We start from the raw sequence: 20,324 nt of genomic DNA, 5'->3' as shown, positions 1-20,324 counted from the left end.
TGTAACATCGGAATTAACAACAAAACTGGAACATTATGCTCTAAAATCACATTTTTGCCTTGCCTAAGATATTTCTATAAAATTTATCATATTGAATAATGAGACAGGTTTAATGTAAACCATTTAAATTCAGTAAACCAATTACACGCTTACAGTCTGAATACATTACCAACACAACAATGATAAATTAAAATGAAACAAACTTACTTAACCCAGATGAGAGAATTGTAAAATTCTGGATCAATAGATTCTAAATCCTTGAGACCAACTGGTTTGTTCAAGATACGCTTATAGAATGGCAAAGAAAAACCTGTGTCTATGAATTTCCCATGGAACAGAGCCTATGCAAGAAGAAAACAATACCATTAAAGATAATTTTATATTTTATAAGATATAAAAGATTTTATATATCTCATTGTATTTCAGAATGTTTTTGTTTTTTGAATGAAGAACTCATCTAACAAACAAAACAAACTCCCCTGTCATATGATCTATTATGGAATATTTCTGGGGAAAGGGCAGATATAACAAGTCCAATCTTAGACATATCTTAATGATGAGAAAATTTCAAATGAGAAAGTTAAAGAAACAATGCTTTAGTATTGCTAAATTAGCAAAGTAAACACAGTTCTCCACTTGCACTTACCATAGCAATAAACCTGCCAATAAAACGAAAATATTTCAGGTGATCTGGATTGATGTAAGAAGCGGGGTTTATCTGCAAGCAGTAATTATCCTTCCCTGCATATTCAAACAGGCAATACATTGGGTTCAACACCTCATGTGACAAAAGAAAGAACCATTCTCTGAAATCAAAAGAAAATTTAGGATGAAAAATCTTGTAAGTAACCATACCAATAAATCAAAGAGCAGTGTTATAAAGTTCTCAGGAATCTATACTCCCCTGATGGTGATATTTCTCTAGTCACTGCTTCTGTACAAACTGCCATCTATTGTACAGAGATATTTACACACTGCATATTTCAAAGAATCTAAGACATCACTGACTTTAAAGACAACATTATTTGATGAACCACTAACAAATTTTTTCCAATTGTAATACACATCTCAGTTTCAGAGATGTTAAAATATGAAAAATTTAGTCTTAGAATCAGTGAAATACTATACATAGGCAAGTTTAAAATTCACTGTTGACCCATGTGGTTAGAACAGCTGAAACAAGTCTAACATTATTCCATCCATTACAAAGCCCCTCAGTGATGCTCATTAAGTTCCACTGCTCTCTAAATCTTAGATAAATACGAAAAACCTTCCAATTTCACAGAGGCAATAAAGCACTTAATTCAAGCTACTCATTCATTAGGAAAATACTGAGAAGCTCTAATTCAAATGCTGTGAAAATACCAACCAACACTAACGTAAGATTATAGTTATTAACTACGTAACATGGGTGAAGGTCTGGAAGAACAGTAGGCAGAGTGAATCTGGGGCAATATATGTGGTATCAGCTCGTGCCTGAGATTTCCTTTCTTGTTGATTTATGGCCTCTGGTAGTAATCCTGCTTATACTTTAATACTGCTAGTTAATTTTCTAGTTAAGAAGGAATGATTGCCCCCCTGAATTATCTTTACCTAATACAAAATTAAATGTTTCTATTCATATTTGTTATTTACCTGTGATTACTTCATACATTTGAAATGTGAGCTTTGAAACAAAACCTAAGTAAAAATCCCTCAAATGTAGCCACCAGTTAGTGACCCCACAAAGCCACAGGGTCTGAACTAGGATATTAATAAACAGTATTTCTACTCTTCACAATAATCCCAGAGAAGTAGATATGATCATTCTTATTTTACAGATGAAGATATTTGCCCCAAGCTATACTATTGAGTGCAGAAAAAGGATTCAAATCCAGTCTTGACTACAAAGTCCTTGGCTTTCCATACTGCCACCACTATGCAAATTTTTAACCTGCTATGATATACTGTTATGGAATAAGCAAAGCAATTTCCTGCTTGGGTCTATCTTCTAGGGGTTTGATTAGAAGCTCCAATATTAAGAAAGGAGAATTTATAATTTCAACTCCTACTTTATACAGCTTTCTATATTTTCAAAACATATATTAATCTCAGTTGGGAACTGAATGACTATTATCTCTATCAGGAATCTGTGATGGAGAAAGTGACCTGAACACTATAGGGCCTTGTATGTTCTGTGGAACAGATATGAGGTGGTGGACTGAGCACTGGCTTCTGGTTTGATGATGTAAAGCTTGCATCCAGGCTCTATAACTTAGTTATATGTCTTTGGTGAGTCCCTAAACCTCATTATTACCTGCAAAATTCTCTCACAGAGTTATCCTGAGGATTAAAGGAGTGATGTGGGTGAAATCAACTAGCAGTACCTTAGAAAGTGCTGAATTAATGTTTCTTGAAATTTTATAATTGCAACATTAATAAAGGTACAAAAATTTGCTACATTTCATTTTCCTGAAACAGAAAATTGAGAAAATAATACTTGCAAGCAAAGTGTAATGATACCTTTGGAGGAAAGGAACTAAGTTCTGAGTATTCATATTATCACTACCTTGCTACACCTCCATAATCTAAACCTTCTTCTCCTGGAAAAATCACCCACAAACGTCTTCGCAGATCTTGGGGACTGAAGCTCATTATCTACCAAAAAAAAAAAAAAAGAAAAAAGAAGAAGAAGTAAAAGAATCAGTAAAAGTAGAAACACCTTATACCACTTACTTCCAGGTTAGAAATCTCCTGCATTACAAGTAACTTAAATTCCCCATGACATAGAATGCTGTCTGTGGTTTGGTCAACACCACACATATAGAAAATACATTAAAGTTTCATAATGTTTTATAAATTATACATATCTATATTTCTGTATACTTTATACATATATAATTTTCTTAAATGATCCTACTACTGACAAAGTTCCTTCTTTCTCTCATTTGCTTAGAGCAGAGTAACTGTGACCATGAGCAGAGCTTAGGTCCTTTTTGGTTTGGGTAGGTTTGGGTTTGTTTTATAGCCAAAAGGTACACATAATAACTAATTGGCTAACTTGGAAATGAAAAACAGAGGCTGCAGAGAAAATATAGTTAATTTGAAAAAACCTGGAAACCTGGAAAAACTACTCAAATTTTGTATTCTACTACAGTGGTTAATAAGATCATCTTCATATTTGAAGGACAGTACCATTATTGAGCTACAATGAAGAGGTCATTTGGGTTCTTGTTTTTTAAAAGTATTTAATTACTTGCCCAAAATTGGGCCTGTAGAAGATTACAAACATTAATTACTCTTAGGAAAAAAAATGACAGGGCCTGGAGAGAATAAAGTCCGTACAATGATTCTATTTCATGAAAGGATAAGAATGAACAATCACATTTAAATATCCAGAGAGGCTCAGTAAGTGACCTGCTTATGCTAGGGCTCTCTCAGTTCCCACACTTTCATGAATTCATATCCCACTCAAACAAGAAAATGCCAGATGTAACAAAAAATTCAATGCTTATGACAAGTATTCCACAACACTACAGGCTAGAAATATAGCAATGCAAATGAGAAATGTTATAAGTTAAAATTATCCTTTCTGTTCATTTCTTGTTCCTTCTGGCTATTCCTTGTCCCTGTGGCTGCTCCCCAAACCGTAGGGCTGTCCCTGATCTCGCTTGCTGTCCCCCCAGAAAAAAATACCTTGAAATAATACCTTTTAACAAATGCCAGTATGAAGGAAAAAAAGAAATGTTTCTCCTGCAATTTCCCCCATAAGCAGTTGTGCTGTGTCAAGAAAAACACTTACTACCCCAAACAACTTTATCCAAATGCTATGAAGAAAATCTGATGCTAATTTTGCTATACGTCACTCTTCCAAAGCGATCAAAATTTTCTCTTTTTATTTCACATTTATTGGATGGATGTAGAGTTTAGGGTGACGAGTTTTAAAAACTGTTTTAGCATCATCTGGTCTGTCATTCTGCGAAAGTCTCTAGGTATCAATAGCTAAAGGGACATTTACTCATGTTCACATCTTTTCAGCACTGCTATTGGCAAGTTATGTTCCAAGAAACTGGCCCACCAGAGACTGACTACTCAGTGACTGCATACTGGTTACGAACATGAAAATAAGGAATAGGTAATCACGGGGTAGAGAATGGCCTTGGAGCCTTGCTTACGTCAGATCAAGAGAATGATTCATAATTCTCTAAGTGGCCTTAGTCAAGCTCTGCTCCTAAAAAAATATCTGCTCCTACTTAGCAGGATGCCAACTGGCATTTCCCTTCAATGTTAATAACTGAGGTTCCATTAGTAAAGAATATATATAATTGTTTCTGAAATTAAGTAGACAGCTATTGTCAACTATCTCAGACAATCTCTTTTTCCTTTACATTCGGTTTAGCACTTCTCAAAGCTGTAGCTACCAAAATTATCATAAGGGTTTGATAATAAAGAATCACAACCACATGTGGCCATAAAACAAGGACGAACTGGATGTTTGCATATTAAGACATTTTTTTCCACTGGTCATTTTAATATATCAAAATCACTTAATACTTAGCTGTAGTTGGTTGGTAAACAAAGTTGTAAAATAAAGGTAAGTAGTAAATTAACTCAGGTTCTGAGGACAGCTAAAACATTTGTTGACTACTCCTGAAAACATTATTTTTAGATATTGTCATCAATGACCAATTACATTTTTTACTACATAAAAAATTCTTTAAATTATAGGAGTAAATATGCTTATTATAAAAATGCAAGCAATACAGAAGTTTAAAAACAAAGTCTTCTCCTCTCTTTTTCTATCTGTATCCAGTATGTTCATACAGTACTTCCAGACTTTTGTCTACCAAAAGCCTATTTTTTTACTTAAATATCTATTTCACATCAAACACTGAGCTTAGAAATGGAAACCTGAAACAAATACTAAGTTACTCTGACACTTCAAAAGCACAGAACATACACATACACAAAACACACACACAAAGCTATCTGCATTTTCCGCAATTTTAAGTACTAAGGTAGCTGGCAATGAGATTAGACTTAAAAAATTCAAGGACTCCATCTCAAAAAGTTCCAAAGTGTTTGAACTGCTAGCACCAAAAGGTTTTGGGCTGGAAGCCAGGGGAAAAACCATTAAGTGGATGAAACAGTACCTGCTGAAAGGAATCCTCAAACAATGTTTTTCTTGTCACTGTAATCTTTATGTGCTGTGGCATGGCCAGTTGCTGAAATATAAGAATGTCTTAAGTCAACTCTCACCATTAAAATGGCCTATCAAAAAACCAAAAGGGTAAAATTTTACTTACTTTTTTGCTTACAGTAACAAGCAGACTATGAATATGAACTTTTATTTAATAATGTTAACCATGCATTTGTGAGTATTCATGCTAATTATAGATCATCTGATACATAAGAAACAGAAGAAAGCAAGATGTCGTATGCACAGTGATTACTTAATGAGTCAAACAAATCTTTACTTAAATTTTCTAAAAGCTAATTCAAATTCTTTTTGCTTGCACAGGCCCAGTACAAGAGTTTGAAGTTTAAAAATGTTCATCATAGTAACACTTTGACTAGTACATTAATTTTATTTAGACCCCATAAAGAAATCATTAATTCAGTAAACATTTATAATACATCAGAAATAATTAATCACATCTGTTAAACATACTCTGAATATAACCATATATATGTACTAATGTATCTATCAAAGTGATACATATGTACGGATCTATCAACGTCATTTATATCAAATGCTAGATATGAAAGGAGCTGGTTATAATTTACATATCAGAAATGTTTTAACTCATTTGTTTTAAGATTTCTTCAATCTGAAAATAATGAGTACTGGAATGAGTAGCAATGTTTCCTTATTCAAATGGTTTCAAATTTATTCTTCCGGACAAGAGAAGCCATAAATTATCTAAGGGATAAATCTATTTCTTTGACCTAAAAATAGGAGAAAAATTCCAATGCTTCCATTTTACCTCTTTTTCTACAGGTTAATTATTTTCACAATCACTGACTGTGTAAGCAACATAATAAAAGGAGTACAGAAATACAGTCCCAATACTAACCTGACACCAGAACCGGAAATACTGAACCTTTGCCTTGAAGTCCCGTACATAGGCTATCTGGGGTCCATTGTCTCTGAGGAAGAATGTTAATATGACATATATAGTTTCTTGTAAGATAAAATATTGAAGGAAAGCACAATACCACACTCCCTAAGAACTCAGTAGTCAAATACAAAAATGCCCTAGTACAGCATACTCCTAATACCATCTTTAAAATAAAAAAAAAAAGTCCCATGACTATTTTTAAGTAAGAAACAGAAATAAACTTTGATCTTTTTAAAGCCCCTGTTGTGAGATTCTCTCTTATATACAGCCAAATATAACAGGACTAGGTAAAGGAGGTTCTGTCTGAGAACGGTGTCTATTCCTGAATCCATTCTCTCCTTTGACCTTAACAGAGTCTTGAGATTTACTTGGGCAGACTACATTTCCCAGTTTTTCTCCTTTTTTCTCTCAAGTTTACTAGGGTTTACCAATATTATTAAATTTTTGAAGACCCAACTTGTAGCTTTGATTTTTCTGTTCTCTCATTTCCATTTCATTGATTTCTGCTTTTATGCATATTTTGTATTTAATTAACTTTTCTATTTCTAGCTTCTTAAGGTGGAAGCAGTGATCAATGATTTTACACCCTATTTTCTAATCTAGTCCTCTAAAGCAATTAAGTCTTCCTCCAAGACTACTTTTGTTAAATCCCACAAATTGTGATGTTTTGCTTTTATTATCATAAAGTAAAAAAAATTTCCTTATTTCTAGTGAGCCAGTTCTTTGAGCCATGGATTATTCAGTAGTGTGCTATTTAAGTCCCACTGGACTATTTTTTAATGATGGAGAGAAATATACTTCTGTTTCATACAAGCCTCTATTGTTTTGGGGTTTTCTGCTATATGTGCCCAAACTTAATTGTAACTAAGATTAATGATACAACAGTATCTGTTTGTAATTTATTACATATCTAATTTCATTAATACCTAATTGGCCTGAATTCCTAGTTTGTTTGAAACATGAAAGTTTAGTTTTATATTTTCTGCATATTAAAAAAAAGTAACGACGGGCTTCCCTGGTGGCGCAGTGGTTGAGAGTCCGCCTGCCGATGCAGGGGACACTGGTTCGTGCCCCGGTCTGGGAAGATCCCGCATGCCGCGGAGCGGCTAGGCCCGTGAGCCATGACCGCTGAGCCTGCGCTCCGCAACGGAAGAGGCCACAACAGTGAGAGGCCCACGTACCACAAAAAAAAAAAAAAAGAAAAGAAAAAAAATAACGAGAGGTCAGCAATGTCCTGAAATTAAAGCCAGACAAAGGTGCTACATGAAAACAAAACTGCATTGTACAACTGAAACAATACTGTATGTCGAGTACAACTTAATTACAATAAAAAAATTAAAAAGTATGTTTATAATGTGCTTAACAAAATTAAAAAGAGAAAAACTACAGACCAATCTCTCTTATGAACATAGATGCAAGAATCCTAAAAAAAAATACTAGTAAATTCAATTCAGGAGTATATTAAAAGGATTAACATTTTAATCCTTTTGACCAAGTGGAATTTATCTCTGGAATGCAAGGATGATTTAACATATGAAAAGTCAACGCAGTACACCACACATTAATAAGGGGAAAAAAACCACACAATCATCTCAAATGATGCAAAAAAGCATTCAACAAAATTCAATATCCTTTTATGATAAAAAAGCATTCAACAAACTAGAAGGAAACCAACTCAACATAATAAGAGCTATATATGAAAATCCCACAGCTCACATCACATTCAACAGTGGAAGAATGAAAGCTTTCCCTCTAAGATCTGGAACAAGGCAAGGTTGCCTGCTTTCATCACTTCTATTCAACACAGTATGGGAAGTTCTAGCCAGAGCAATTAGGCAAGAAAAAGACAAGGCATTCAAATTGGAAAGGAAGAAGAAAACATTTCTGTTTGAAGATGGTATGATCTTATATATAAAAAACCCTAAAGACTCCAGACGAAAAAACCTGTTAGCACTAAGTAAATTCAACAAAGTAGAACACAAAACATACAAAAATCAGTTGTATTCCTATATACTAACAATCAACAATCTGAAAAGGAAATTTTACAAAACAATTCCGTTTACAAATAGCATCAAAAACAGTAAAACACTTAGGAATCAATTTAACCAACAGGGTAAAAGACTTGCACAATGAAAACTATAGAACATTGCTGGAAGAAAATAAAGAAGACAAATAAATGTAAAGACAGCTTATGTTCATGGATTAGAAGACTTAATATTGTTAAGATGTCAACACTAACCAAAGAAAACTTCAATGCAATCCTTATCAAAATCCCAATGTCTTTGTTTGTTTTTTTTTTTTGCAGAAATAGAAAAACCCATACTAAAGTTCATGTGGAATCTCAAAAGGACCCTGAAAAGCCAAAACAATCTCAAAAAAGAACAAAGTTGGAGGATTCACATTTCCTGATTTCAAAATTTAGTAAAAGCTACAGCAGTCAAAACAGTGTGGTGCTGGAATAAACACAGACATACAGAAAAATAGAACAGAAAGGCCAGGAATCAACCTTCACATATATGGTCAAATAGTTTTTGACAAGGGTGCCAAGACCACTAAACAAAATGGTGCTGGCAAAACTGGATATCCACTTGCAAAAGAGTGGAGTTGAACCCTTACTAAAACCATTTACAAAAATTAACTGAAAATGAATCCAAGGTCTAAATGTAAGAGCTAAAGCTATGAAATGCTTAGGAAATACACAGAATGGGAGAAAGTATTTGCAAATGACATATGTGATAGGGATTAATATCCAGAATATACAGAGAACTTCTAAAGCTCAACAAAAAACAACCTGATTCAAAACTGGGCAAAGAACTGAAACAGACATTTGTTCTAAGATACAAAAAATGGTCAGTAAGCACATGAAAAGATGCTTAACATCATGAATCATTAGAGAAATACAAACCACAATGAGATACCATTTCATACTAATTAGGATGGCATTACACACACCCAAACACACACACACACAGAGTAACAACTGTTGGCATGGATGTGGAAAAACTGGAACCCATGTGCTCTATCAGTGAGAACGTAAAGCGGTACATTCGCTGTGGAAAACAGTATGGCAACGTCACAAAAAAACCCACAGAATTGTCATTTGATTCAACAGTTCTAATTATGAATATATATGCAAAAGAACTGAAAGCAAGAACTTGAACAGATATTTGTACCCTCATGTTCACAGCATCATTCACAATAGCTGAAAGGTGGAAACAACTCAAATGTCCATGAACCACATGTATACACAAAATGTGGTAATACATAAAATGCAATATTATTCAGTCTTAAAAAGAAATGAGGGCTTCCCTGGCGGCGCAGTGGTTGAGAGTCTGCCTGCCGATGCAGGGGACACGGGTTCGTGCCCTGGTCCGGGAAGATCCCGCATGCCGCGGAGCGGCTAGGCCCGTGAGCCATGGCCGCTGAGCCTGCACGTCCGGAGCCTGTGCTCCGCAGCGGGAGAGGCCACAACAGTGAGAGGCCTGCGTACCGCCAAAAAAAAAACAAAAAAAGAAATGAAATTCTGATACAAGCTAAAACATGGATGAGCCTTGGAAACATGATGCTAAGTGAAATTAGCCAGTCACAAAGGACAAACATTGTATGATTAGTCAAATTCAGAAACAGAAGGTAGAACAGTACTTATCAGGGACTGGGGGAGAAGGGAGACTGGAGAGTTACAGTTTACTGGGTACAGAGTTTCAGTATAGGATAATAAAAAAGTGTTAGAGATGGATCGTGGTGATGGTTGCACAGCAATAAGTGTACTTAACACCACTAAGATATAAACCTAAAATGGTCAACTTTGTTATGTCTATTTGACCATAATTTAAAAAATAAAAAACCCTAAACAAAACATATTAAGCAAATCAACGAAACCCAGTTACTTTTCAAAAATGGAAAAGAAAAAGTAATGGGAGTTTTCAAGTTAAAAGGTGATAGAAATGAAAGAAAGTAGGTATCAGAAATCAGGGATTAATTGGTGAGCAGTACTGTACTGATAATTTCTAAACACTCTCATTTAATGCTGTGAATAGATGATAACAAATATGGAAAGTCTCTAGGAGAAAATATTTAAGAAGCTAATGGAAATACAAAACATTTAGTGATCAGAGACCTACAGGCAAGCCACCTCAAGAAATAGCACTCTTTGGTAATTGAGATCTTTATATAAAAATCTTAGGAATCAGTTTTACTTTTAATCAAAACATTTAGAAAACTTACAAGGCAGATTTTCCAGTGCGGGGATCTATATAGGTGGTTGTTCTTCTATTGTGGTCCACAAAATATGGAATTCCATCTACTGTGAACCTCATTTCCCAGCCTTCAGGTAAGGGCTTTTCGTTTAATTGACTATATAAAACACAGAAACATATATAAACAAAAAATGTTAAAGAGTTCCTTGTTTGCCAAGTACAGAAACTAAAAATACCCATAAAGGCGGTAGAAATCTTCTAGAAAACCATTTAGTCCAGTATTTTCCACCTGTTTACTAAAATCCTACAAGCATGTTAAACATGTCAACAGGCCCGTCAACCATCAGTCATTCATCTCTCTTTTAAACTTTCGTAACAGCAGTCTAACTGGTTTTGCTGCCTCTAGTCTCACTCTGGTCCTGTACTCATATTTCACGTTGCTGACAGAGTACTAAAACGGAGATCTGAACAAATTCTTTCTCTTCTAAAAGTGATATCACTATTCACCACTAACCAATTATAAGACATAAACTCCTCCATTTGGCCCTCACTCTGTCTCGATACTCTGCCCTCTATGTTTCCTTTCAGTTTTACCTCTGCACTCTACCTCCAACTCCCTTCCATGAACCCTGTGTAGTGTACGCCTACTCACCATTTCCCTAAACAAGACATGGTCTGTCAAACCTCCAAGTGAAGCCCTTCCCCTTGGCCAGAATCTCTATTATTCCTATTAAGGCAACTCAAATGTTCTTAATGGAGTATTCCTACCCACTTCCTTAATACCTATCTTTAGACCTTGCTTAATCTGTCTAAACTTCAGTGTTCTAAGTTTCATCCATATTTTCCAGTTCATTTTTCTCTATTCTACAGTTTCATTTTTCTCATCTGGTGGGTTTGGTGAGAAGGCAAAGCAATGGAAATGTTCAAGTTCACAACAGAAAGGAAGAAAAGGAGGGGTTAGAGGCATTTAATCTCACTGTTTTAGAGAGCCACTACTGCTGACAGGAGTGTCACTTTCCTCAAGTGTACTTCAGAAGAACAAAAGGCTTAGAACCATTGCCTAGAACAGTACTTTGTGAACTATGTCAAAAAGTTAAGATCATTTAACTATATTTACAGAACTAAATACAAATGTCAGACAAAAAAGACTACTAAAAATTTAAGAAATAACACTTCTCATTTGTTGTAATCATATTTGCAAGATGGGCTCAGTAACAAGTTGTTTTCTTGAAAACAAATTGGATAGAACTGGGTCGTTTGTATTATTTATAAAAATATGATTCTAACTTTAGCTCTGAAACTTTAAATATGATTCTAACTTTAGCTCTGAAACTTTAAAGCAAATTACAGAAAGGTGACATGGTCTATTCTATCCTTAGTGACAGAATTTTAAAGAGAAATTAGAAATGTTACCTATGAAATTCTTAATTATTCCTTTTTAAGAAATTGAAAATATTTAAGTTAAATACCATAACTCCATAAAATGTTGTGATTTGCTGGTACCCAGAAATAGATTTTAAATTTAAAGCACACCTTTAAAATAGAGGTTCTTAAAACCCTGACCTATGGTAGTTGTGAAGATTTAATCACGCCCAAACAGAGGTCAGACCTCTGCCCTCAGCTACTGGGAGATGATCTCTAGGCCTCTGGAATGTCCTGCCTGTCAAGTGTATCTCTGTTTGCTTAGGGGCTTCGAACACCAGACCGTCAATCATGTGATTTATGAGGGAGGCTTTGGAATATGCCATATCAGCTCTAACCTCTGGAGTAACTAGACACTACAGGTATTAGCCCAAACTGTGGGGAAGAGCTGGAAACTAAAGGTTAGCTATGCAGGCAGTACATGATGGAGCCCCAATAAAAACTCTGGATACTAGAGACTAGGGTGAGATTCCCTGGTTGGCAATACTCAACACATACTGTTCCACATCAATTCTGGGCATTTGGAACCCTCTCACATTCTGCCCTATACATCTCTTCCTTCTGTTGGTTCTAGTTTGTATCCTTTCCCTGTAATAAAGGAGGCTGTGAGTATAAGAGGTTTCAGAGAGTTCTAGTCTCTCTAGTGAGTTATTGAACCTGAAAGTGGTTGGGTAGACACCCTAAATTTGTAGTCAGTCAGTTTGAAGTGAGAGTAGTCTTGGAGACCTCCCAGCTTGTGCCTGATGTCTTAAGTGAGGTCAATTTTGTGGGGACTGTGCCTTCTGACTATATAGCTTACCAAATTCCCTGCAGAATGGAACCCTCTGGAAATCTGATAAACACACAGCATTACATATTGTTATGGGCTGAATTGTGTCAACCCACAAATTCTTCTGCTGAAATCCTAACCCTCAGTACCTCAGAATGCGACCTTATTTGGAAACAGGGTTATTAAAGATGTAATTAGATGAGATCATGCTGGAATAAGGTGGGCCACTAATCCAATATGATCGATGTCCTTATTAAAGGGGGAAATTTGGACCTTGAGACATGCATACAGGAAGAATGCCACTGGAGTTACGCTGCACAAGCCAAGGAACTATCAAAGACAGAAGAGAGACCTGGAACACATCCTTTCCTAGTGCCTTCAGAGGGAGCACAGCTCTGCTGACACCTTGACCTTGAACTTCTATCTAGCTTCCTAAAATATGTATAAGACAAGTTTCTGTTGTTTAAGTCACTCAGTTTGTGGTACTTTGTTAAAGCAGCTCTAGCAAACTAATACATACACTATCACATAATGTTATAAAGAAAAACAATTACATATACATAATAAATATTAAAAAGATAAACTTGTAATAAATAATATATCTCTTTAGTGGCTTATTAACTAGCAAGTTCTTGTAATGATGTGTGTAAACAATATTTTGAGATATCTGCAACAACTGCAGAAAGATATTAAAAACCTGTGATTTCTACTGGTGGCAAAGTCCTAGGCATTGTTAGTTCTAATATTATGGTTGTGGCCTACAATCATAATGGAAAGAACACTCAGTTTCAGGTAAAGGTTACTGAAAATGAATATGTATTTTTCCCCTCTAAGTCACATACTCCCTGAATTCTATCCAGAGATGTCAGGTTGCAAAACCCCACTTTAGAATTAGTAATCTGGTCTTACTAACAACAAACAGGTATTTTTGGGGGGAAAACACACACACACACACACACACACACACACACACACACACACACACACACTCATATATACCAGTGAGGTATTTTTCCCCCCTGTACTCTCAAGAAACCCACATTCATTATATGGAAGTAATAGTGTAATTTTTTCTCTTAAGTATATGGGTAATTAAGGCCTTTGGGGAAAGAATACGTAGGTTTGATATTTTTCATAACTGAGTTGGAAATAGGGTACAATCTTTAAGAAGTTATCTATACACTAATAACTGCAAGTTCTTACCCTTGATTTCTGGGGTCTTCCCATTGTGTAATACGAGTATTGTGGTTGACAAAATATACTCTACCATTGCTGTCCGTTCTCTTCTCTTTAAAACAAATGAAAAAAGGCAAAGCATTAGAGTTGGCATAGTCTTCTTCCTCAAATTAAAATAAGGTGAGCTGATTTTGCCCATTTCTCACTGCTGTTGATTTTGTAGTTTTTAAATCACAACTTTAAAGGTTTAATTTATTCTCTCACTATTAAATCCACATACTTACTCAAGTTATAAAATATCATTTTATCCTAAAACAGGGGTCCCCAACCCCTGGGTCCTCGGCCTGTTAGGAAGAGGTGAGCAGAGGGTGAGCAAGCGAAGCTTCGTCTGCTGCTCCCCACTGCTCGCTGGCTCGCATGACCACATGAACCATTCCCCATCACCACCACCCCTGCCCCCACCTTGGAAAAACTGTCTTCCACAAAACCGGTCCCTGGTGCTGTCCTAGAAACTAAATAGACATAATTCACAATGTCCTGCCCGTAGGACCTTTCTGTTCAATCCAACCAGCAGCAAGAATAATTAACTGTTTTAACTCTGCATATATGACCTCATTTTAACCTTAAAAGTCCCACAGAGTAGGTAGTTTTCGTTTATTTTGAAGATATGGTAACTCAGATCTGCCCCAAATTTCAGAATTAAGTAGCAGCTAGAGGATGGAAACTGACGTCTGCATTCAGAGATATTTTTTCATATCACACCATCTCAATTCTTAAAATACAATGGGGGGATATAACTTAATTGTTTCTTTGCTATATGCTAGGCATTATTCAACTAGAAAAGACAGTTTCAAAATATATCCTGTTTCTTAATACAACCAGTTTCCAAATCCTAAATATCTATAGTAACTTTTTACACAAGGGTTGGGCAGAAGGGCTCGGCTCTTTAATTTACTGTATCTGAAGCAGCTGCTTGTTTACCCACCTGCCTCTTGCTTTAGAATTCTCCTTGTTTTCTTATACCCATTCTACACAATTTGCCCCGCTTCTTTGAGATTTCTCATTAAGGTTTACAAGATGTGTGGATATTATTTTCTCTTTTAATAACCAAATTAGGTTTGAAATTTTAATATTAATACTAGTTCTGTTGTTTTGAACTATTGACTTCTTTGATCCATTACAAATTAATTCTTCAAAAGAACGGTCTCTTCCAGTGTCTGAATCTTTTAAATTTGGCCAAAATGTCTAAAAATGAAAACTGAAGTATTCAATAGTATGAAATGGATTCCCACATTTTACAAAGCATGGTTATCTTAAAATTAGCAATTTTCAAAAAAAAAAATTTAAGCTTAACTCCATGGTGATAAAGCCAATTTTTATTTCCTATGGTTTGAACGTTCATATGTTTTTCAAACAACATTTATTTAGATCCTTTGGATCTTTCTTTAAGCAAGATATTGCAGAATGAGTATTAGGCCAAATTATATAGCCTCGTAAAGTTAGTGTTTGGTAACTTTTAACTTATCTCCAGGACTGACTCCATGATCGCAAGTAGCAGTGATGATACTGGGGCAGGGGGTCGGGGTTGGGGTGGAGGTGGCACAGAAGGGATATATTGGTATCATGAATCTGCTCCTGACATCTCAGGTAGTTTCTATATCAGCTGACCTAAAATGGAAATAGAACTTCTAGAGTGTATTACATACAGAAAATGGACTCTGCATCTTCTGCCACAACCTGAATAATAAAAATGGCTTTGCCGGTCATGGAACCTTGAGTGTGGAAACATGTAACCAACTTTAAGAGCTGTCTCTGAGGCAAAAAGAAGCACCCACAGTGCTACACAGTTGTAGCTACATAATAACAAAATAAGTTAATGTTCTTGGCAGTCAAATTTAAATTTTTAAATACACTTACAGAATTAATAAATTTCTTGTGTACAAGTAATTTTTATGTAACTTTTATAATCTAAAATTAATATCCTAAGTGCATAGTTGAGCGTATATTCACCTTTTAACTGCCACGTAAGTTCAGATTTCAGGGCCAGATATTCTCTCTTCAAAAAGCTAACATGAACAGAGTCACTGCCTGGGTTCTCCAAGGGTTCTGAAGTCTGAGCACCCTGCCAACCATATCAGAGCTGATGAGGTCAGTTAGCTGACCTCAGCTAAGAACACCCTCTTCTTACCCATGGTCAGTGTTTACTGAATGGTGGCATGAAGCTAGGGATGGCATGGAGCTATTCCTTTTTCCTTTCCTTCCAGATGAACAGATTTAAGGCTTTGGTGTAATTTTGCCTTATTCCTGAACTTGTTTTGTGTGCTTTGGTTTTATCATTTTTAAATGTCTTTTTTTAAAAAAAAAAATATATTTATTTAGACTGCACTGGGTCTTAGTTGTGGCACACAGGATCTTCATTGCAGCGTGCAGGCTCTTTAGCTGTGGCATGCAGACTTCTTAGTTACGGCATACAAACTCTCAGCTGCGGCATGCATGTGGGATCTAGTTTCCTGACCAGGGATCGAACCCCAGCCCCCTGCACTGAGAGCACAGAGTCTTACCCACTGGACCACCAAGAAGTCCCTCATTTTTAACTTTTAACTAAGCAGATTTTCTTTTCAGTGAAAAACATATGTTTGACATTTTAAATATTTAGTTTGTGCACTTAGATTATAGCTCACACACTTTGTAGTTGTGATTTTACTAGGTAGGCTTTCTAAATAAAAGCTTAGAAACATTTTTAAAACAAAAAACCAACAAAACAAAAAAAAGCTAACATGAGGTAAGATAAAGTTAATAGAAAACTTATTTCTATGTTTGTTCTAAGTATATAGTACTGATAAAAGCATTTCTTGGAAGAGGCTGTGAAAAACAAAATTTCAAAGGTGATGCGCTTGCAAACTGAAGGCTCACCTGCTTAGTGAGAAGTACTGTGACTACAGAGCTGATTTCTTACTTCGTTCAAAAAATCACATGGTAAACAACTCCTAAATAACTGAACACCAAGCCTGAATGCACATCAAACCACTTCCTGACTTGATGAATAAAACACTGAAAAACAGAAACTTCTTGTTGTTCTATGTATTCTTTCATAGCAACTCTGAAAATGAGAAAATAGCTTTATACTTGATGGGTAAACCCTCTACACAAAGCCCTATTAGACATATTGTTGAACCAAAAGCATTCTTTGTTCTCCAGCCTCTATAGTTTGCATGTGTTAAAAATTCTTCACTGTCAGCTTGTAAGGTAGTAATGCCTAGTCCTAGCATACAGAAGTCTGAAAGGGTGAAGAAGCTGGATACGTGGTGTCACAAAAATAATGCTAACAACTTTAGAACATCAACACAGGCTGTAAACTGGGATTTTATTTCCTGGATCAATGCTGAGGGTCTACTGGGTGGTTCTCATTTGTGATAGTACCAGTGCTGTCACTGGCTCAACAAATAATGCATATGCCCCAAAGGCAGAGAATCATAAAGCAGTAATCAGTCTAAATAATAGGATGATCGTGAACTCATTTAAGAAGGGGGAGGGGTTGCACTTCAACTTCAGGAGTATGAAACCTAAAAATAAGCAGAATGTAAAATAACCAAGGCAAAATTCTGATAACATACGTAAGCTGGAACTGGGCCTCTAGAGGCAGTATTTTATGGAGGTGTTGTTGGCTAAAGTAAAAATGAGAAATACTGATGTTGAGGATAATAATAAATACAGAAGACAAGGACCAGATTTGCAAGAAAAGCTTTACAAATAAAGGCAACATAGCCTGCAATTCATGCTTCTTTGAGCGAGAAACAATTTTTTGTAACAGCTGCCCTGGAGAAGGAGCAAAATAGTTTGTGTTTCTAACAAAAGCCAATCAGGTCATGGTTTTTCTGCACTAAAATTAAGAGGATGAATACACGACCTACAGGTATATCGTTTCTCCTCTGTAACACAAACATAAAACAACTCTAGAAATAAAGCTGAGAAGACCATCCATGTCTGGGAATGCAACCAAGCAGGTCTAGTTCAATATGCCTCAAAAGAACAACATCCCTTCTTCTGAAGTACTTCATACCAATAATAAACTGTCCATTACAAGGCTCCCACAGATCCAAAAGACTCCTTACTAAACTACCAGACACTGGTAAAGACAGAAATTCACAACTTTCATATGCCTTCCCTTTGCTACAAGCTAGTGACAATAACAGTTATAACTATGAACTATTATATCTTTTTACTTCTTTGACTCCTAGGAATGCTAGGGATAAATATCTTTAAGGGCAATGGGGTAACTGAAAAGCAGGCTTACATAGCCAGTATCATTTATTGCCCAGATTCATGTGACACTGACATCAATTTTTTCCCCTCCATTCCTAAATAAAGTAACGCTAGAGCAATCTATCTGAGAAACTGATGTTTCCCAACAAGACTATCTAGAAATATCACTTTCTGAAATATCTGCAGCTCCTGAAGATAAAACTTCAACTGGTTCCATAAATGGCTTTACTTTGCTGTTTTGCACTTTCTATATTCTCTTTCTCTTCCATGCAAAACTGTTTCTATATTGCCGTGTTTACTCTGGAAACTCGCTACAGCTCTATGACTTATATAATGGATATAAAATAATCTGGTAGGGCAGGCTCATCTTAAAGTCTATAAAAAGTTTTAATAACTAAGATACTTGATAACAGAGCATGCTCATGCAGGACACAGTCACCACCCCAATATGTTCCCCCTTCCACTGTTCTTTCAGATAACATCAACTCAATCAACCTCTGAACTGTGTTTTCGAAGCACCAATATGATCAAAATATCTTTAAAGCTTTTTATTTTGAAATAAGTATTACAGCATACTGCAAAAATCGTTCAAAGAATCTCATATACCCCCTTCAACCAGTTTCCTCCAATGGTGACATTTTATGTAGCTATAGCACAATATCAAAATCAGAAAATTGACACTGGTACATTACTGCTGACTACGAACTTTATTCAATTTTCACTCATTTTTAAAGTTTGAATTCATTTATGTAAACATACAGTTCTATGCACTTTTATTTCATGTACAGATTTGTGTAATCACCACCACGGTCAAGATATAGAACTGTTCCACCACTACATAAGAACCACTTACGTTACCTCCTATGTTTGTAACCACCTACCAGTGGCTCTGTCTCCTGGCAACTACTAATCTATTTCTCATCTCTATAGTTTTGTCATTTCAAGAATGTTATATAAATTGAATAACACAGTATACAATATTTTGAAATGGATTTTTTTCACTAAGCATAATGCCCTTGAGGTCCATCCAGACTTTCATGTGTATCATAATCCATTTCTTCTCATGCTGAGTGGGCAAAATATTTTTATATTTTAGAAGAGTAACTTAGAACTTTTGGGAAATCAAATGCTTATTTGGCACTCTGAATTAAACCAGCACACCCCAAAAGCTTTCCAGATATTCACTCAAGCAAGCGCAGAGTATATCATCCATCCATAAATACCTAATTGTTAAAATAACTGAATTCAATTTAAAAATCCATGTGACTTACCCCATCCAGGTGGCAGGGGACCCAGGGGATCAAATTCTTTATTTTGTGATGTAGCAAACAAGTCTTGATTCTAAAAAGAACAACCCCCAAAATGGTGAAATAATGAACAACTTAAACAGATAACTTGAGAGCAGGCTTATGAATTCTGATATGCCTTTCCCTGGCCATGTGCAACATAACATACTCTTACAGAGTTCACATCTTAGAGAAGTATGACAAGGTCAAGAATAAAAGCCAATGTACTCTCATGAAGAAAAAAACTTTGTCAACATTATTTAACATTTGAAACTATTTGAAATTCAAATATTACAAGTAATTTTACATCCAAATGACCATTTTTTCCCCTTCTTTAGCTCCAAATCAGTAAATTAGAGAAATACATAAATCTCCCAAGAGTTACTTATAAATAACAGTACTCAGAGTCATCAGCTGGCTAAGAAAAATTTTGTATTTATAACTCAAAAATAGAGGATCATATACAGGACATGGTATATACAAAGAATTGTGAGAAGAGAGTTGGGGGAGCAGGAAGAACAGGCTGTCAGATGAGTAAAAGAAAAGAATTCCAGTTGGAAGGAGATGACAAGCCTAGAACTGTATAGAAGACTTCTTAAATTTGTTTGAAATTATCACATTGGTGGAGAGAGAGGTTTGGTTAGATAAAAGGAAAGTAGGAGTCAACCACTGGAAAAAGAGAAGCAGAAGTCATACTGAGTGTGCAGTGTGAAGGGTTAATGACTGTGTTTTAGTTTAAATGTATAATGAAGTGGGGGATACTTTGTGGTCTTTCAGTAAGATGTGGTTAAGCCCTTTCTCCTTTAAGTAAGATAAGGCAAATAAATAATAGACTAACTGCTTCAAAAAAAAAATATGGAAAAAAAACTCACAAGTAAAATAAGACAGTGCACCCCATATACCCAGCAACGAGATTCAACAATTACCAAAACTACCACATTTCTTTATTTTTCTTCCATATTCTTTGCTGAAGCAAAAAAAAAAGCAGTCATCATTTCACTCCTATGTATTTTAGTATGCCTTTCTAAAATTTGTGAACATTTTCTTATACAACCACAATATAATTATCACACCTAGCAAAGAATCTATGTTAATTTTATCATCTAATACA

General features: G+C 35.5%; 1 protein-coding gene across 2 annotated transcripts in view; it reads right to left on the bottom strand.

Annotated features, from left to right (window-relative positions):
• The window catches only part of ITCH (itchy E3 ubiquitin protein ligase), a 122,139-nt gene that overhangs the window by 18,836 nt on the left and 82,979 nt on the right, over window positions 1-20,324 (bottom strand). For both annotated transcript variants that reach the window (XM_060284724.1, XM_030830844.2), the window contains 8 exons: window positions 19,199-19,268; window positions 13,692-13,776; window positions 10,326-10,454; window positions 6,057-6,129; window positions 5,133-5,204; window positions 2,549-2,637; window positions 647-806; window positions 208-341 (listed from right to left, as the gene is read on the bottom strand). In XM_060284724.1, the coding sequence (XP_060140707.1) occupies window positions 208-341; window positions 647-806; window positions 2,549-2,637; window positions 5,133-5,204; window positions 6,057-6,129; window positions 10,326-10,454; window positions 13,692-13,776; window positions 19,199-19,268 (812 nt within the window). The remainder of the gene's footprint in view (window positions 1-207; window positions 342-646; window positions 807-2,548; window positions 2,638-5,132; window positions 5,205-6,056; window positions 6,130-10,325; window positions 10,455-13,691; window positions 13,777-19,198; window positions 19,269-20,324) is intronic.

Source organism: Globicephala melas, chromosome 15, assembly GCF_963455315.2.
Source record: "Globicephala melas chromosome 15, mGloMel1.2, whole genome shotgun sequence".
Classification (NCBI taxonomy): Eukaryota; Metazoa; Chordata; class Mammalia; order Artiodactyla; family Delphinidae; genus Globicephala; species Globicephala melas.
The sequence above is the reverse complement of the archived record's forward strand: the minus strand, read 5'-3'. Positions and strand labels throughout refer to the sequence as shown.